General features: G+C 41.4%; 2 protein-coding genes across 2 annotated transcripts in view; one reads left to right on the top strand and one right to left on the bottom strand.

Moving 5' to 3' along the window:
* SHLD2 (shieldin complex subunit 2) overlaps positions 1–15282 on the bottom strand; it is a 75055-nt gene extending 59773 nt beyond the window's left edge. Inside the window, exon 1 of the mRNA XM_065407681.1 lies at positions 15208–15282. The gene's annotated coding sequence lies outside the window, so the exon portion shown is untranslated. The remainder of the gene's footprint in view (positions 1–15207) is intronic.
* Positions 15283–15465: 183 nt separating this feature from the next.
* The window catches only part of GLUD1 (glutamate dehydrogenase 1), a 49977-nt gene continuing 47427 nt past the window's right edge, over positions 15466–18015 (top strand). The window contains exon 1 of the mRNA XM_065408754.1: positions 15466–15883. Coding sequence (XP_065264826.1) covers positions 15466–15883 — 418 coding nt within the window. The remainder of the gene's footprint in view (positions 15884–18015) is intronic.

The following is an 18015-nucleotide window of genomic DNA, read 5'->3' as shown; positions in this document are numbered from 1 at the left end:
GCTTTGTGATGCGTTTTGTTTTGCAAATGCATTAACTTGCGAGGCCTATTAGTAACATTCAGAGCAACAAGGTACCTAAACAGATCTTAGAATACTGTTTTTGCATGTCTGTAGACTATTTAAACAAGAGATGTGCACATGAAGAGCTTTTATATCTGTTCTGTCACAGAGATGAAGTAAGCAGTTAACAGTCTTAAGTCATCACGAACAGCAACAATGCAAACAGATGGAGACAAAAGACAAACATAAGCATCGCTGCTTCATAGTGCAATCAAGATTATTTGTATGCATAAGGCAGTTATCAGAATCTATTCAGTATTATTTGGCTCCCACAGCAGAATAAGAAACATTTTAAAAGCATGGGAAACTGCCCTTAGTGACACTTGGTCTGAAACACATTAGCAAAAGATATGTAGCAATAAAAGAACCATTGCAATTAGTGTAAAATTTTGCAGGTCATATTACAGTCTTTTACAGAAGATATTAATTACTCCAGCCAAAAATTGCCAAACATGCCGCCCTACTGCTAAAGATGTAAAATAAGATTGGTACCATGTTTCAGATGCTTTGGAGCAGTCCAAAGTTGTCGAATTACTGGAATACAATTTTAGCTCATAATGCCAAAAAAATACATATGGGAATTCCTGTGTCCCCCAAAACTGTCTCTTACTTAACGTGAAAAATATGTTAAGACTAGGACTGTCAAACGATTAAAAAAATTAATCGTGATTAATCGCACTGTTAAACAATAATAGAATACCATTTATTTAAATATTTTTGGATGTTTTCTACATTTTCAAATATATTGATTTCACTTACAACACATAATACAAAGTGTACAGTGCTCACTTTAGTTTTGATTACGAGTATTTGCACTGTAAAAAAACCCAAAAGAAATAGTATTTTCCAACAAGTACTTTAGTGCAATCTCTTTATCATGAAAGTTGAACTTACAAATGTAGAATTATGTACCAAAAAACTGCATTCAAAAATAAAAATGTAAAATTTTAGAGCCCACAAGTCCACTCAGTCCTACTTCTTGTTCATCCAATCGCTCAGACGAACAAGTGTGTTTACATTTGCAGGAGATAGTGCTGCCCACTTCTTGTTTACAACGTCACCTGAAAGCGAGAACAGGCATTCTCATGATACTGTCGTAGACGGCGTCGCAAGGTATTTACGTGCCAGATGCGCTAAAGATTTATGTCCCTTCATGATTCAACCACCACTCCAGGGGACATGCGTCCATGCTGATGAGGGGTTCTGTTCAATAACGATCCAAAGCAGTGCAGACTGACGCATGCTCATTTTTATCATCTGAGTCAGATGCCACCAGCAGACGGTTGATTTTCTTTTTTGGTGGTAAGGGTTCTGTAGTTTCCACATTGGAGTTTTGCTCTTTTAGGACTTCTGAAAGCATGCTCCACACATCGTTCCTCTCAGATTTTGGAAGGCACTTCAGATTCTTAAACCTTGGGTCAAGTGCTGTAGCTATCTTTAGAAATCTCACATTGGTATCTTCTTTGCGTTTTGTCAATTCTGCAGTGAAAGTGTTCTTACAATGAACAACATGTGCTGGGTCATCATCCAAGACTGATATAACATGAAATATATGTCAGAATGCGGGTAAAACAGAGCAGGGGACATACAATTCTCCCCCAAGGAGTTCAGTCACAAATTTAATTAATGCGTTATTTTTTTAACATGAGTCATCAGCATGGAAGCATGTCCTCTGGAATTGTGGCCGAAGCATGAAGCGGCATACGAATGTTTAGCATATCTGGCATGTAAATACCTTGCAGCCAGCTACAAAAGTGCCATGCAAATGCCTGTTCTCATTTTCTGGTGACACTGTAAATAAGAAGAGGGCAGCCTTATCTCCTGTAAATGTAAGCAACGTTGTTTGCCTTAGCAATTGGCTGAACAAGAGGTAGGACTGAGTGGACTTGTAGGCGCTGAAGTTTTATATTGTTTTGGTTTTGAGTGAAGTTATGTAACAACAACAACAAAACTACATTTGTAAGTTGCACTTTCACGACAAAGAGATTGCACTACAGTACTTGTATGAAAATACTATTTCTTTTATCATTTTTACAGTGCAAATATTTGTAATAAAATATACACTTTGATTTCACTTATAACACAGAACACAATGTATATGAAAATGTAGAAAAACATCCAAAATATTTCATAAATTTCAATTGATATTCTATTGTTTAATAGTGCGATTAAAACTCTGATTCGTCGCGATTAATTTTTTTCATTGAGATTAATTTTTTTGAGTTAATCGTGTGCGTTAACAACGATTAATCGACAGCCCTAATTAAGACCCATACAACATTTCTTCATTCTCAGTGTTAATGACAAAAAGAAAAAGCAAAGCTACCTGGAAACCTAAAGCTCCACCAGACATTATGTAGTGATTATGAGAACTTAAACAAAAAAAATCCTTCTGTAAAGAAGGAGTTAGAGTCCAGGTATTGTATTCTTTTGGAATCCTTTCATTTAATATATATTCAATATAAATCTGGAACTGATCTTCATAAGGGAATCAAAACTTTGCAAGAATAGCCATATCATGCCATTCGTTTATAAGCGTAACTCCACACTGATTTAAACAGCGAATTTCTTAAAAACTGATAGCACAATATGGCACTGCACAATCCTGCACCAGTGCAGTCAATGGGAGTTTTACTGTTAACTTTAATGAGCGCTGGGTGAGGTCCTAAACAGATATTGTTATACCTAATTATTTTCCACATTTCAATGTTACTATACAGTATAAATATTTAATCACACTACTGTCAGCATTTTTCTTCATTCTACTTGCTGAATTTATCAGTGTTGTTAGTAGCAATATTTCGGCTAACAAAAGGGAACTCCATTTGAAACTCCCATTGTCTGTTGCTTATGACTTTCTGAAAAATGCTTCCCATGTTCAATTTAAGACCAAAAGTGATTTATTTTTAAGTCTCAGCAAAATCCATTTGGTTAATGTTCATGAAAATATTAATTTTATTCTGTTTTAAAATGTATTTATTTGGGATTTAAATCATTTTTTTTTTTTATCATTTAAATCGGATATCCATATTTATTAAATTAACCTACTGTAAATTAATTTTGAAATTGGCAACCTATGTTAAGGCCTAAATTTATTATAATCTATTAAAATAATTTAAATTAAATACAAAAAAAATATTAAGCACGTTTGTTGCCAAGTTTTAAAGAAAAACCACACTACTGAACTAGTGGAAGTCACTGGCTAAGCACCTGGAGCAGAGTTTGTTGACGTGCTAAACCAGCTTTTGACAGCAGAAGCCTCTTCTCCAAGTGCAGAGAGAATATTTTCTTCATTTCAGTTTATTTAACTAGTTCAGTTCAATGACTAGTTCATTCCAAGTTAAGAAACCAACGGAGAGCTGAAAAAGCAGGAAAGTTTGTTTTCCTCTTCCACTCTAGGAACAACAACTAGGTGTGAGAGAATAAGAATAGTTCTAGAATCTTGAAGGATATGTTGACCAGAAACAATCATTCAGTTTGCTAACTACAAATAACACTTTCTTTTTTAATAAATTAGCAAGATCAGTAAGACACGTTTGCTAAACTTTTTTTCTTATGTATCCAGTACATTTAATAAAACAATTAAAATTGTGTTGTATTTGAATATCCATCCAAATAGAACTCGATGCAAATTGCAAGTAAAATATTAGTAAACATCTAGTAAATGAGAAATGAGTTGGTCATCATTTTCTAACATAAAATATGTAAAAATTAAGAATCTGAAAAAAATGTAACTTATGCTACATAATTGCTTAAACAAACATGTATAGATATAGTATACCTCCTCGTGAGTAAAAGGAAGCAGCAAAATTAGTGGAAAGTCTATATTTACTTGCAAACCAACATGCTTTACCGCAGCATTTTTCAAACTTCAGGTCGCAACCTAGTACTGGTCAGCACCGCCGACCGGGACGTTAAAAGTCCCATCGGCGGTGCTGCCCAGCTAAGGCAAGCTAGTACCTACCTGTTTCAACACTGCCCTGAGCCCCTCCCCAAACCCAGAGCCCCTCCTGCACCCCAAACCCCTTATCCCTGGCCCCACCCCAGAACCTGCACCCCCAGCCCAGAGCCCTGACTCCCTCCTGCACCCCAACCCCCTGCCCCAGCCCAGAGTCCCCTCCCATACCCTGAACCCCTCATTCCCGGCCCCACCTCGCAGCCCTCACCCCAGCACCCTAACCCTCTGCCCCAGCCCTGAGCCCCGGCTCCCATACCCGAAACCCCCTCACCCTCAGCTCCGCTGGGTTGCAGGCATCAACAATTTTCTTCAACTGGGTCCCCAGAAAAAAAAGTTTGAAAACCACTGCTTTACTGGACACAAATGAGAATTAACCTTTCTTTAGGAAAATAATTTAAAAGTACTATTGAAAAACACAATTAAAACTGATTATTTAAATCAATGTTTCCTGCTTGCTGATTTAAATCACAATTAAAATCAGTGATTTAAATTGTTTTGATTTAAAAATCAGTCTACCCTGATAATAACTTGTTTCATCAACTACTCCTACAGCTCAAGTGAAAAAGGTTTGTATTATTGAGCTGAAAACCCTGGGTTTAATCCCTGTTGATGATCCATATGGGAGAAAATACTATGTAATTGAATCTTAATGTCTACACACTCAAGGCTGAATTGAGGCGGATACCTTTCATAAACACAAACTCTAAAAATTGTTTAAAATGACATGTATGTAAATTATTTGCAAATATGAAAATTAGTTCATTCAATAATTGGCATGTAATGTCAGCACATGAAGCTGCAAAAAATGACAGCTGTCTTTATATAATCCAATAACATTTGCTGTCATATATATTAGTACCTATATTAATGGCTGTATCAAGAAGTATTAATATTAAAAAAATCTGATTATTCTTCCAAATGTTCACTTCTCTGGAGCGATTACACTGGAAAGAGCAGTATTTGACCACCAATTCAGTTTGCAAAATACCATATGATGTAGAATTATTTGATATTCAATAACCCAGAGTAACCCAAAAAAATTTTTTTTTTCAGTAGAATTACAAGAGTGGGGGAAGAGGGAGAGATTGGTGGAAAAAATTGTACGGAATAAACACACCATCAGAATACTAAGTGACAAGAACACCGAGTGGAGTGATCTTCTAATACACTGAGCATTACTGATGAGAGAAAATGAATTCTTGGCGCTTATAAGGCTTAGTGACTTATACTGGAACCAGCTGCAACATTCAGTTAAATACAGTAAACAAGATTTTTTTTTCTTGCTCAACAGAGAAACTCCATCTTTAGACAGATCATAGTCCTCAAGTAAAAAACTGCCCATTTATCTGATTTTATAATATAAATTCCAGAGGCAGCAACCAATATTTTTAGCTAAAATGTACATATCTAGGGTTTCAATAATAGATTTATTTGATTTTGTCTGACATAACCAACGTATTTAGCTCAGATACTTACTGGGTGACATTTTCTGTGACTGTTCTGCATGCCTAAGATGCTATTTGTTTTATACACTCAACCCTTGCCCCCAAAATCCTAAAACAAATTTTTGCCTTCAAGCCTCCTTGCTTCTTTTAAAAATAAAGACCGCTACAACTGAAGTTTAGACTGGACTTTTCATCCCAAGGACCTCAAAATGTATAAGTTATATACAAAATAGCTACCTTCTATACACAATGCAAATTTATTATCTACAATGCAGATCTCAATGGTATATTCTGCATTTATTTCACACATTTGCTCCAATCACAGAACTTCCACTTACCTCAATCAGAATTTTGCACATTGCAAAAGTGCTTTACAAACACACACAGGTATCATTTCACTTACCACAAGCGTTAAATGCCTAAGTGAACTCTACACAACAGGTTAAGATAGGAAATAAAGAAAAATACTTTAACTGATTGAAACTGCAGCTGAAATTTAAGTAGGCAGAATGTAATTACTCAGACTGGAGTCCAAACAGGATACAAAGGGTAAGGGGATAATACCCCCATCACTTGTTTAAAGTATCATGTGATCTTTAATTGCCACATTTGGCCAAGACCTCAGTTTTGGGTCTTGTTTGCACTGATTTAGAATTGATTTTGAAATAAAATTATTCTATTTAACTGCCAGGGGGCAAATTTGTCACGTACACATGGGAGATAGAAGAAGGGCAACATGCAGTGTCAGCTATGGGTAGTCTTAAGTCAGGAAGTTCCTTCGAGAGGAAATGTAACCAAACTCCAAACCTGGAGACAGTGGAACTTTCTATGCCTGCATCCTGTAGATAACTAACTGCTTGGTTTGCAAATAACGCAAGGGGGGGGGGGGCAAATAGATGAACAATAAGGGGTCACAAGAGGGGCGGATACATGTAGCTTGCTAACTATGTATGGTAATGATAGCAAATTTTGGCCAATTTTGGATAGATAGATTATCATAGTCAACTGCATATAATGCTTTGGTGTAAGTGTTTTCTTTGTTCTTGCTGACTTATGAGCTCGAACCCAATTGCAATTGAAATAAACGGATCGCCCCTCCCGGGGCTCCTTGCTTGACTAGCTGTGTCCGTCTCTCCTTATTCCTCAGCTGGAACGGACAGGAATTTCTACGACAATTTGGAGAAAGAACATCACTTAACAGATCATCAATAGCCGAAGTGAATTGCCAACAGCAGAGAATTTTGAGATTCCAAAACGTGGTTTCAATCCATTCAAAATTTTGAAAATTTTCTGCAAACTGGAATTATCATTCTATAATCAGTTCTACTGGGAGCCTGGGTTCTGGGGGAGTCTGCCTGGCAGGTTGCCAAAAACCAGGGACCATGGAAGCCCTTAGAGCGCTGACTCCAGGGCAGTCTGCCTGGTTGGGTGTTCCAACTCCAAGGTAGCTCCTGCAGACAGGAAGCCTAGAAGCCCTGGGAACCAAGGCTGTTCAGAAGCCACAAGCCTAGGTGCTGGTGGCAGCCCACAAAGTGGGCTGCTGAGGAGCCAGGATTTCCTAGAAGCCTAGCAGGTGTGCAGAAGAGGAATCAAGTTGGTGAACTGGCCGAAAACTGATGGAAACCCCCCAGGCTTCTGGAGGAATTCTGTCAAAACTGACTGTACTGCAGAATGTGTTGATTTCAATGAATAAACAAATTCTGAAGAAAAAAATATTTCTAATTTTTTCTGACCAGTTCTAGTTTTAACCCTGTAAAATTATTAGGGATTTTTTCCTTCTGTGTGAACTAATCAGTTTCAGGAATAGCAAACAAGGATACCCAGTGGTCATTCCTGTGTAATTTCAGACAGTAGAATTATATAAGCTTTTGAGTAATATTCTGTCAACAAAGCAAATGCAAAAGTCTACTGGGTTCCTGGCTTTGAACTGATTTTCTTAGTACACCTTGAACAATAATTTTTGCCAATATACTTATTTGTAATGAAATCTGCTAAAATAGCATGCATATCTTAAAAACATGGATCTTTTCAATTCAGGTAAGCACAAAATAAGTAAAAGTGTTTATATTATATCTAAAATGAAATAAGCCATAATATTTAAAGTTGGAAGGAAACGCTATTTCAAAAATAACTGGCACAGAAAAAGTTGTCTGTTCTATTTTTTCCAACTTCAGAATATTTTCCCAATTCTTAGGTTGTAATGAACAAGTATATAACCATCTCCCATAAATTAGAGCTAAGTAAGTCCATCACCCATGCAGATAGTTTCCTTCAGTACATACGCTTGTTTACCATTGTACTTCTGTGTGTTTAAACGACTGAGAGAAAAATAATTCAATTTCAATATGAAATTAATTGAAATGTACTGAAATTTCTAGTTGCACACAAAAATATAAAAAATTACCTTTAAAACCATCCTAGTGATCTTTTACCAGTTTAACTGAAAGGAGAGTCCTCCATGTGTTACTCTAAGCCAGGGGTAGGCAACCCATGGCATGCGTGCCGAAGTCGGCACGTGAGCGGATTTTCAGTGGCACACACACTGCCCGGTTCCTGGCCACCGGTCCAGGGAGCTCTGCATTTTAATTTAATTTTAAATGAAGCTTCTTAAACATTTTAAAAACCTTATTTACTTTACGTACAACAATAGTTTAGTTATATATTATAGACTTATAGAAAGAGACCTCAGCACACCACTTCTGAAAGGTTGCCGATCCCTGCTCTAAACAAAGAACTTACAGTGTATCTTTCATTATTAGAATTATTGTTTTCATATCTACAAGTCCCAATAAACTATTAACAGACATATATGCATACTGAGCAATGTTCTGAGATCACGAGAAATAGCTCCTTTAATTACTGCTTACTCCTTAACACAAGAAAGGCAGAGATTTGACTGGAATAGAGAGAAGATATGCAGTCTAGCTGATAGGAACCAAGACACAAGAACTCTTGAATTCTAATCTTAACTCTTACCGAAGACCTGCTCTGTGTCATTGGGCAAGTCACTTAACCTCTGCATCCACCTCATAATCAACCTCACAGGAGTGTAATGGAAGTCAATTATGCCAGTGAAGTGTTTATATATATTAGAAACATACACAATTATTCTTCTCTCACATGTGATTGTTTTCAAACATTACAAAAATAAAAGATAATTTCTGATTTACTTTTTTTAAAGAGTTCCAAGTGTAACTTGTTGAATATTTTGTTGGAATTCAGTAATACTGGACTTTCACCTTTATCAAAGCAGAAGGGCTCTGCTCATGCTGTTATTTCATAAAAAGCCGTGCTACAGAAACTGGTGAAAAAGGATATTCATTTTCACTCTTACATTGTGTTTTACCATTCTGAATCCCTAACATATGACGTAATGTATTATAAACATATCTGGGTCAATGCATGCAGCTGATAAATAAGTAAGGAACACTTTCAGAGAGGTGTATTCTAGCGATCGGAGTACAGGACTGGAAGCCAGGAACTTTACAGTTCTAACTCTGATGTAGGCCTTTCTGAGCTCTTGAGCATGTCAAATAATTGTCACATTTTCCACTTAACTCCTGCCTCAGTTTTCCTATCTGTAATATAGGAATACTATTGCTTTACCTTTAAAGGGTTAACACGCCCACAGGTAAAAGGAAAGGAGTGGGCACCTGACCAAAAGAGCCAATGGGAGGGCTAGAACTTTTTTAAATGGGGAAAAAAAACTTCCCTTTGTCTTCTTTTTGTTGTCCTGCGGAGAGTGGAGACACAGAGCAGCAATGCTGTAAGCAGCTTTAAAACCATGTATGAAAAAGCATCAAATCACACCTCAAACTACTTATCTGAAACCCCAAATATGTAAGTAAATCAGGGAATGACTAGGAAGATGCGATTAGGGTTTTTGTTTTTATTTCTTATTGGCTTGTGGACTCCTCTGTGCTAACCTCAGATGCTTTTGTTTTGCTTGTAACTTTTAAGCTGAACCTCAAGAGAGCTATCTTGATGCTTAATTTTTGTAATTGTTTCTTTTAAAATCTAGCAATAGCCTAGGTTTTCAGATGTATTTTCTTTCTTTTTGTTTTTAATAAAATTTCCCTTTTTTAAGAACAGGATTGGATTTTTAGTGTCCTAAGAGGTTTGTGCATATGTTGTTTAATTAGCTGGGGGCAACAGCTAATTGCCTTTGTTTTCTTTCTCAGCTCTTCCCCGGAGAGGCGAGTGAAAGGGCTTGAGAGTACCCCACAGGAAGGAATTCCCAAGTGAGCCTCCCTGGGTCCCAAGGGGTTCTTTTGCACTTGGTGGTGGCAGCATCTATCCATCCAAGGTCAGAGAGAAACTGTGACCTTGGGAGTTTAATACCAGCCTGAGTGGCCAGTATTAATTTTTGAATCCTTGCGGGCCCCGACCTTCTGCACTCGAAGTGCCAGAGTGGGGAATCAGTCTTGACAGTATCTATCCCCATATTAATATATCGAAGTAATTGAGCAATTCTAATAATGTAAATATATTGAGAGGCTGAGTCTCTAAAGCAGGCTTGACAATACCTGCATAACCAGTTCTCCCTAAAAAGAAACATTTCTTGCCTTTGCTTCCCTCTGTTTTACTAGCAGGCATCTTCAGACTCTGGACATGATAATTTTAATCCCTGCTGTCTCCTCCCCTTCCCCTTTAGTTTATCCCCTCCTAAATAAGTCCCTAAGCCAAAAAATCATAGAACTAACGTAATTTGCTGCCATCACATTGTTCACTGTGCTTGTGTGTTATACCCATTCCCACATCCTGTGCTTGTCTTGTCTATTTAGATTCTAAGTTCTTCGGTGCATGGACTATGTACTACTCTGTGGCTGCACAGCACCTAGCATAAAAGGATCCCATTCTTGGTTGGCCTTTAAGAACTGCCGTAATACATAATGATATACCACACAAATCCTGAAGGTGAGCAGGAGCCTGCCATTCTCTCTTCAGTGGTCTTCCCTACTTCTTATCACTGACAATTAGGGGTATTTATCATGCAGTGACAATATAAAACAGAGACTGGGATTCTATCTATTCAGTTTCCTTTATTCATTGATCTATTACAGCAGTTCTCAAATTTTGGCAACTGGAGGACCCCCATTTTGATTTACAAAATTTTCACAGACCCCCAAGTCCCTTGCTCAGCCCCAGACCCCACCCCCCACTCTACCCCTTCCCTCAAGGCCCCACTCTCATCCCACCTCCAAGCACACCCTGTCCCCGCTCCTCTCTCTCAGCACCTCCTGCACGCCGCTGAACAGCTGTTCCCCGACCTACAGGAGGCACTGGGAGGGAGCGGAAGAAGTTGATCAGCGGGGCCCGCGCCCCGCTGAAGTATCCTCACGGACCCCAGTTTGAGAAACACTGATCTACTATGTACGTGTAAAAACTCCTTTGTAAAAAATACTTGTAATACAGTTGCATAAGTGTATACTGTGTGATGTGGGACTGCACTTGTACATAGTGCTTTTGTTTCATATAATTTGGACTTTTTTCCACTGCATGTACAACAGTCTTTCCTGTTCAAAACTGCAAAAATTAACAAAAAAAAGATTGATTTTTGCCAAGACCTTTCTGTCTTTGACCCCACAATAAAAAGCATCAAATATGTTGATGTTCACTAACTGCAGGTTACCCATATCACTTCTTGAGATGCGTACACAGGAGGTTTTGTGTATTTTTTTGAAATCCCCTTTTCATGACTCTTCTATAGTTCAGCTTGTCACTTAGGGCTTGTCTAGGTGACTGCTTAGTTTGCAGCAAATTGGGGCATAAATCTACCTTGCACTAAGCGCCTTTGTGGACCCTGCTGCCATGCACTGTAAGTTCTCTAGTGCGCTTTAATCGTCCGTTTCAAAGCGCGGTAGAGCAAAGAGCACTACAGAACTTTTGTGTGCAGCAGCAGATCCATATGGGCACTTAGTGCTGGCTAACACAAGGTAGATTTACACTCTGGTTTGATGCAAATTAAGTGTCCATATAGACAGGCTCCTAGTGATATTACCTCCTGCTTCTGACGATAACAAATGATATCTTCACCAACTGCAGTATTGGGCAGCCACACATTCCGAGCTCAACTCTGACTTCTGATTAGAACACACAACTTTCATTTACTTCAATGAAAGTTACATATATTTATCTGAAGGCAAAATTGGGCCCAGATGTTCCCAAATATAATACTTGAAAAGCAGGCATAAGGATGTCAACACAACTGGATACACAGGGGAGAGCCATTCTTTCTGTCTCTCCTGCAATTCTTACAGCAAACATGTTCTGGGTGATGCCTCTCACAGAGAAAGGTTGAAATGTCAGAACTTAAAGGTTTCCTGGCAGTTGGAAAAGCCCCATTAATATGAGTGAGACTCTTGAGTTTCACTGCACTGAGGGGGTTGAGCTCCTGCCTGACATGATGCAAATAACTCCACCCATTGAGTAAATTCTTATCAGTGAGGCAGTCATTAGCTCCAGGGAGAAAGACAAGTGGGTTTTTCTTTTGAAACCAACTAATTGAAAAATGCTGCAACCCAGAGGACTAAACCGATATCTGATTGCTCCTCATATTAGATGACTCAAAGTTTCTTTAGACTGGGACACTGTAGCCACCACAGTCTGCCTTAGGGTATGATTGTAAGTTAAATCAAGTTATCTCTACCTAACTCCTTTCGAATTATCCTATTTTGAGCAAAAGCTGCCCCATCACAAAACACTTTGAGATGCACAAACTGGTTGTGTTAGCAGGTGGCAAGTCATGCTAACTTGAGCTTTATCTATACCCCTTGATGAGCCAACTAAAGTTAAAAGCACCTCCACACTCAAAATAAGGAGTTTTAGAATAATTAGTATTATCTAGACCGTCCCTGACAGGTCTAACCTGCTCTTAAAAATCTTCAATGATGGAGATTTCACAACCTCCCTAGGCAATTTATTCCAGTGCTTAACCATCCCTGACAGGAAGTTTTTCCTAATGTCCAACCTAAACCTTCCTTGCTGCAATTTAAACCCATTGCTTCTTGTCCTATGCTCAGAGGTTAACAACAACAATTTCTCTCCCTCCTCCTTGTAACAACCTTTTATGTACTTGAAAACGGTTACCATGTCCCCTCTCAGTCTTCTCTTTTCCAGACTAAACAAACCCAATTTTTTCAGTCTTCCCTCATAGGTCATGTTTTCTAGACCTTTAATCATTTTGTGTGGATGTGACTCAAATTAGGGGGAAAACTCAACTTAATTGCAAGGAGGACAAACCCTAAGGTATTTCCATCACAGACATCTGCACAGCAGCTAGATCAGTGGTCCTCAAACTTTTGTACTGGGGACCCCTTTCACATAGCAAGCCTGTGAGTGCGACCCCTCTTATAAATTAAAAACTTTTAAATATATTTAACACCATTATAAATGCTGAAGGCAAAACAGGGTTTGGGGTGGAGGCTGACAGCTCACAACCCCCCATGTAACCTCAAAACCCCCTGAGGGTTCCAAACCCCAGTTTGAGAACCCCTGAGCTAGGTGGTCTCTTCACACAGTTTGCAAAGTATTATTGCTTGGATTTGGCCTGCAGGAAAGAATTTTATTTCAGACTGTGTCCTGAAATTTGTTTCCAATATAGGAGAAGTCAAACACTCTCCCTGTCAAAAGGTAGGTTTATTTTACTTCAGTTGGCTTGTTTTTTCAAGTTTTCCCACCCTACTGATTGTGGGTTGATTCAGGTATAACATATATCTTGTACATGCCTGAAGAATTTTGAGATTAGCATATCTATCTAGATCAGGGGTCGGCAACCTTTCAGAAGTGGTGTGCCGAAACTTCATTTATTCACTCTAATTTAAGGTTTTGCGTGCCAGAATTACATTTTAACGTTTTTAGAAGGTCTCTTTCTATAAGTCTATTATATATAACTAAACTATTGTTGTATGTAAAGTAAATAAGGTTTTTAAAATGTTTAAGAAGCTTCATTTAAAATTCAATAAAATGCAGAGCCCCCCGGACCGGTGGCCAGGACGCGAGCAGTGTGAGTGCCACTGAAAATCAGCTCACGTGCTGCCTTTGGCACACGTGCCATAGGTTGCCTACCCCTGATCTAGATAGACCAATCTACCCTAGATAGACACATGTCCCTGTTCCCACTGTTTGGAGGGCAGCATGTTTGCTTGGCAAAGGGGTTGCATGCGCTGGCCAAAATTAGCCTGATTTGTACTAAACAGTACTTTTATTCATCTGTAACTAGAGAACAAATGAAAAAATATCCTGTACAGGTTAGGAAGCCTGAAATTGTATTCAACAATAAATATTTCCACTTATGCTTTCCCTCCTTGCTCCTATTTAAGACGGATATTTTCCCACAAAAAATGAGTCTTTCAGAAAACTGGCAGCATCATTTGCTATGGATCAGGGGGCAGCTGATGCCCCCCTCGGGGGAAGTTTTCATAGATCTATAAGCTCTACTTCCTTCCCTGCCACCCCAAGACTTTGCAGGATATAATATCATCATATATATTCTATACACCAGCAGTTTTCTTTCTGAAATGACATCCTTGAATAACAGATAAGAAGACTGCTATTGTCTAACTCTGTCAAGGAAGTTAGTACACTGGTTTTCACCACGATCACATTCACATCCTCTGTGGCCTGGGTCCAGAAGGGGACATAACACACACTGACCAATGGATTACTTGTGCAGTTCTCCTCCCTGGCTATGCATGTCTGCTCTAATCTTGGCTCCCATCGAACCGTACAAGAACGTTGCTCTGAGAGGGTCAGAGAACAGGGATCTCTGTGTCACCTGGTGACAAGCCCAGGCCAGGCAGGCAGGCAGAATAGGGAATACCCAAAGCTAAGGAAGATACAAATGGTGGCATGTTGAGCCCTGTGTTACCTACGGCAGAGGGTCCCTGTACCCCAGATAAGCGATGCAGCAAAGCCCGTCAGCGCTGTAGGTTAAAGCAATGATTCTCAACCAAGGGTACGTGTACCCCGGAGGTACTTAGAGAGCTTCCAGGGGGTACATCAACTCATCTAGATATTTGCCTAGTTTTACAACAGGCTACATAAAGAGCACTAGCGAAGTCAGTACAAACTAAAATTTCAGACAGTGACTTGTTTATACCGCTCTATATACTATACACTGAAATGTAAATACAAGTTATATTTCAATTGATTTATTTCCAAATTATATGGTAAAAAGATAGAACATAAGCAATTTTTTAGTAATAGGCTATGACACGTTTGTATTTTTATGTCGGATTTTGTAAGCAAGTAGTTTTTAAAGTGAGGTAAAACTGGGTACGCAAGCCAAATCAGACTCCTGAAAGGGGTACAGTAGTCTAGAAAGGTTGAGAGCCACTGGGCTGAAACTCGCTCAGCCGGGATAGCCAATGTGGCCATTGCTCGGGGGCGGGCGTGCAGCTGGGGAGGGTTATGGGCAGCTGGCACCGGAAAGGAGTGTGAAGCGGGGCGAGCAGCAGTGGCCCGGGGAACGAAATGGGAGATCAGGGGCTCTGCCGCTCCCCGCAGCGGAAGGGGAAGGATGACCGACTCTACTGTACAGTGCCCCCTGCCCAGGCGCAGCCGCCGCCGCCGCCGCCTCCCACGGGGCTGCCCGCGCCTGCACTCGGGAGAAGCGACCGCACCCTCCCGACCCCCTGCACGGGCGGAAGCACTTTAGGTTCGCGCTCCCCCACCAGCCCCCTGGACTGAGAGCGAAGACCGACCGAGGCGAGATCCCGACACGCATGCGCACCACACACCCACCTCGGGCCTTCCGGGAGACGGGCTGGGGGCCGGCACCGCGCCCAGCTCCTCACGGTGGAGCCAAGAGGGCGGAGGGGTTCCGGGCGAGGCGTGTGCGCACGCGCAGCAGGGAGGTGTTGTGTGACCCGAGCCACCCCTCCGGCCTCGCCCCGCGGGGCCATTTAAAGGCGGCGGCGGCGGCAGCGACTCTTGTGCCACCGGCCGCGCAGCGCTAGAGCAGCCCCGACTCTGCCTCCCAGCCCCCCTGTAGCTGCCACCATGTACCGTTACCTAGGGGAGCTGCTCGCGTCCCGCGCCGGGGCCGGCTCGGTGCTGGCGGGCACGGAGCCCAGCGCGGCGGTAGCGGCAGCCCTGTGGGGCGGCCCCAGCGGGGGGCTCCCGCAGCGGCGGCGCTACAGCGAGGCGGAGCGGGAGGACGACCCCAACTTCTTCAAGATGGTGGAGGGTTTCTTCGACCGCGGCGCCGGCATCGTGGAGGACAAGCTGGTGGAGGGGCTGCGCTCGCGGGAGAGCCCCGAGGAGCGGCGCCACCGCGTCCGCGGCATCCTCCGCATCATCAAGCCCTGCAACCACGTGCTCAGCGTCTCCTTCCCCATCAAACGCGACAACGGAGAGTGGGAGGTGATCGAGGGTTACCGGGCGCAGCACAGCCAGCACCGCACCCCCTGCAAGGGAGGTGAGCTCCGCACCTCTGTGCGCGCGCGCACACACAGCCAGCACCGCACCCCCTGCCCGGGGGGTGAGCTCTGCACCCCCACCATCACCATACACGCAGCCGGCTCCGCACCCCCCACCATTCAGACAGCCGGCGCTGCACCTCCTGCAAGGGAGGGGAGAGCCCCTCTACCATGGTATACAGACATCTAGCACCCCGACAACCTGCAAATTGAGACCCACGCATGAGATCCACATATAGACAGAGTCATACATACTGGGGTACCCCCTGCAAGGTTGGTGAGACCTCCTCATAGATACCCAGCACTCCTCATGCAGAGCCAGTACTGCACCTATATAAACTAACCCAGCACTGCACTACCTGCAGGAAAGGGGACACCCCAGCCCCATGGATTGTTAACACTTTATTTTCCATTCATTCATAGTTAGCACCCAACCCTCTGCAAAGCAGGAGAGTCTCTTTATTCATATACAGCCAGCACTACACCCAACAAACAAGTGATTAAAGTAGAGTGAAACAGGAGTGAGAGCTTTCACTGTGCCAGCCCAGGAGGGAAGGGCAATTATTGGGGATCACTGCTTACCCAGACCCAGAAATAGGGAGAGTTCTCATCTACTTTCAGCAGAGTGGGAGCTATAATTTCCCCTTGGTTATCACCTGGTCCAGACACAGCCAGCAATATATCCATTGTAAGAATGAGATTCCCTCCTATGCTTCACAGCTGGAACTGTACCGTGTGAAAGGAGTATGACAGAGTCATTTTTCTGTTTCTCAGCTAGTGTTGGCTCCCTGCAAAAGATAGGACACATACACAGCCAACATTGCACCCCTAAAAGGGAGTTCATGTTCCCAGTACTGCATATTCAACAGCGCTAGCCCTGCAGCCCCTCCAAGGCCTGGTGGGGAGCTCCTTGCCACTGACCCCCTACATCCATCCATGCATTCTCTGCAAGAGAGGCCAACTCCCATCTCTGTCCCAACCTAGCCACATGCCTGCCAAAATAAGCAGTAGAATGTAAATATACATGTATTTACATAAATTCAACTGCAAGTCATTTGAAGCACATACTTTCCTATTTTCAGCTTGCATTGTAACAAAACTTCAATGGGTGGAAGAGGAGGAACTTGGCTTACATCTATGGGGCACTTAGAGCTTGATAAGCACCTTCTACAAGGGAAAATAATTTTAGTACCATATTTCCAATATTTCTGTGCTTACTAAGAAGGTGGGAAGTAGAGGGATTTCAGTTCTTGTTAATATTTAAATGATCACTTAACCCCTAAAATGCTAGGGTGCTTTCAACAACTTTTCTAGTTTGTTTAGGAGATTTGATCGTGACATCCCAAGGTTATATACTAATGTCAGGGATCCAAAACAGTGCAGTTTTGTCTTGCAAAGAATGATTATTCTCATCCAGGGAATATTCTGAACAATTCAAATTTACCCAGAGACGTTCTCAGCAAATCTCAAACGTTAATAACATGAATGGTGAAATCTGAGGAAGTATGTACACTTGCATAGTTTAATTATGAATTGAAATTAGAAAGCTGTTTCTAATACATACTTTGATTTAATACAAAATCCCCCTCCAGCCCAGAACAGGAAAATAGCCAATTGGTCAAGTTTCTAGGTAGATGTACAGAAAAAGCCAAAAACTAGCGTTCTTCTAGGAAAAGAACGTCACACCTTTATAAGGGAATTGAGAGGATTGTCCCACCCCAAGGCCCGGTACAGGCAACCGTGCATACCTAATACTTCCAGGGCTGTGAGCCTATGAAGCAAGACTCCCAACCATCATTAAAGACTCAACCAGTTAGTCTCTAAGGTGCCACAAGTACTCCTGTTCTTTCAACCAGTACTATATCCCCTTGAAAGATAGAGTTAGACACCCTGGCTTCCAGCCTGGATCAGTCAGCACTGTGCGCTCTGTTAGGTGCATAATCTTTCAAAACAGTTACTATGAGATCATTACAGGCGAGTATAGGACTTCAAACTAAACACCTTACCTTTGCCAGACATCTGAAATTGTAATTGTACAGAACGCACCCCTGCATGTTGTGTCATAATGGACCGCCTCTTTATGGTTGCTAGAAAAAGATTGGGGGAGTGTTAAGAACACTTACTCATCTTA

This window comes from Emys orbicularis, chromosome 7, assembly GCF_028017835.1.
Source record: "Emys orbicularis isolate rEmyOrb1 chromosome 7, rEmyOrb1.hap1, whole genome shotgun sequence".
Lineage (NCBI taxonomy): Eukaryota > Metazoa > Chordata > Testudines > Emydidae > Emys > Emys orbicularis.
Note: the sequence above shows the minus strand (reverse complement) of the source record. Positions and strands in the feature narration are given on the sequence as shown.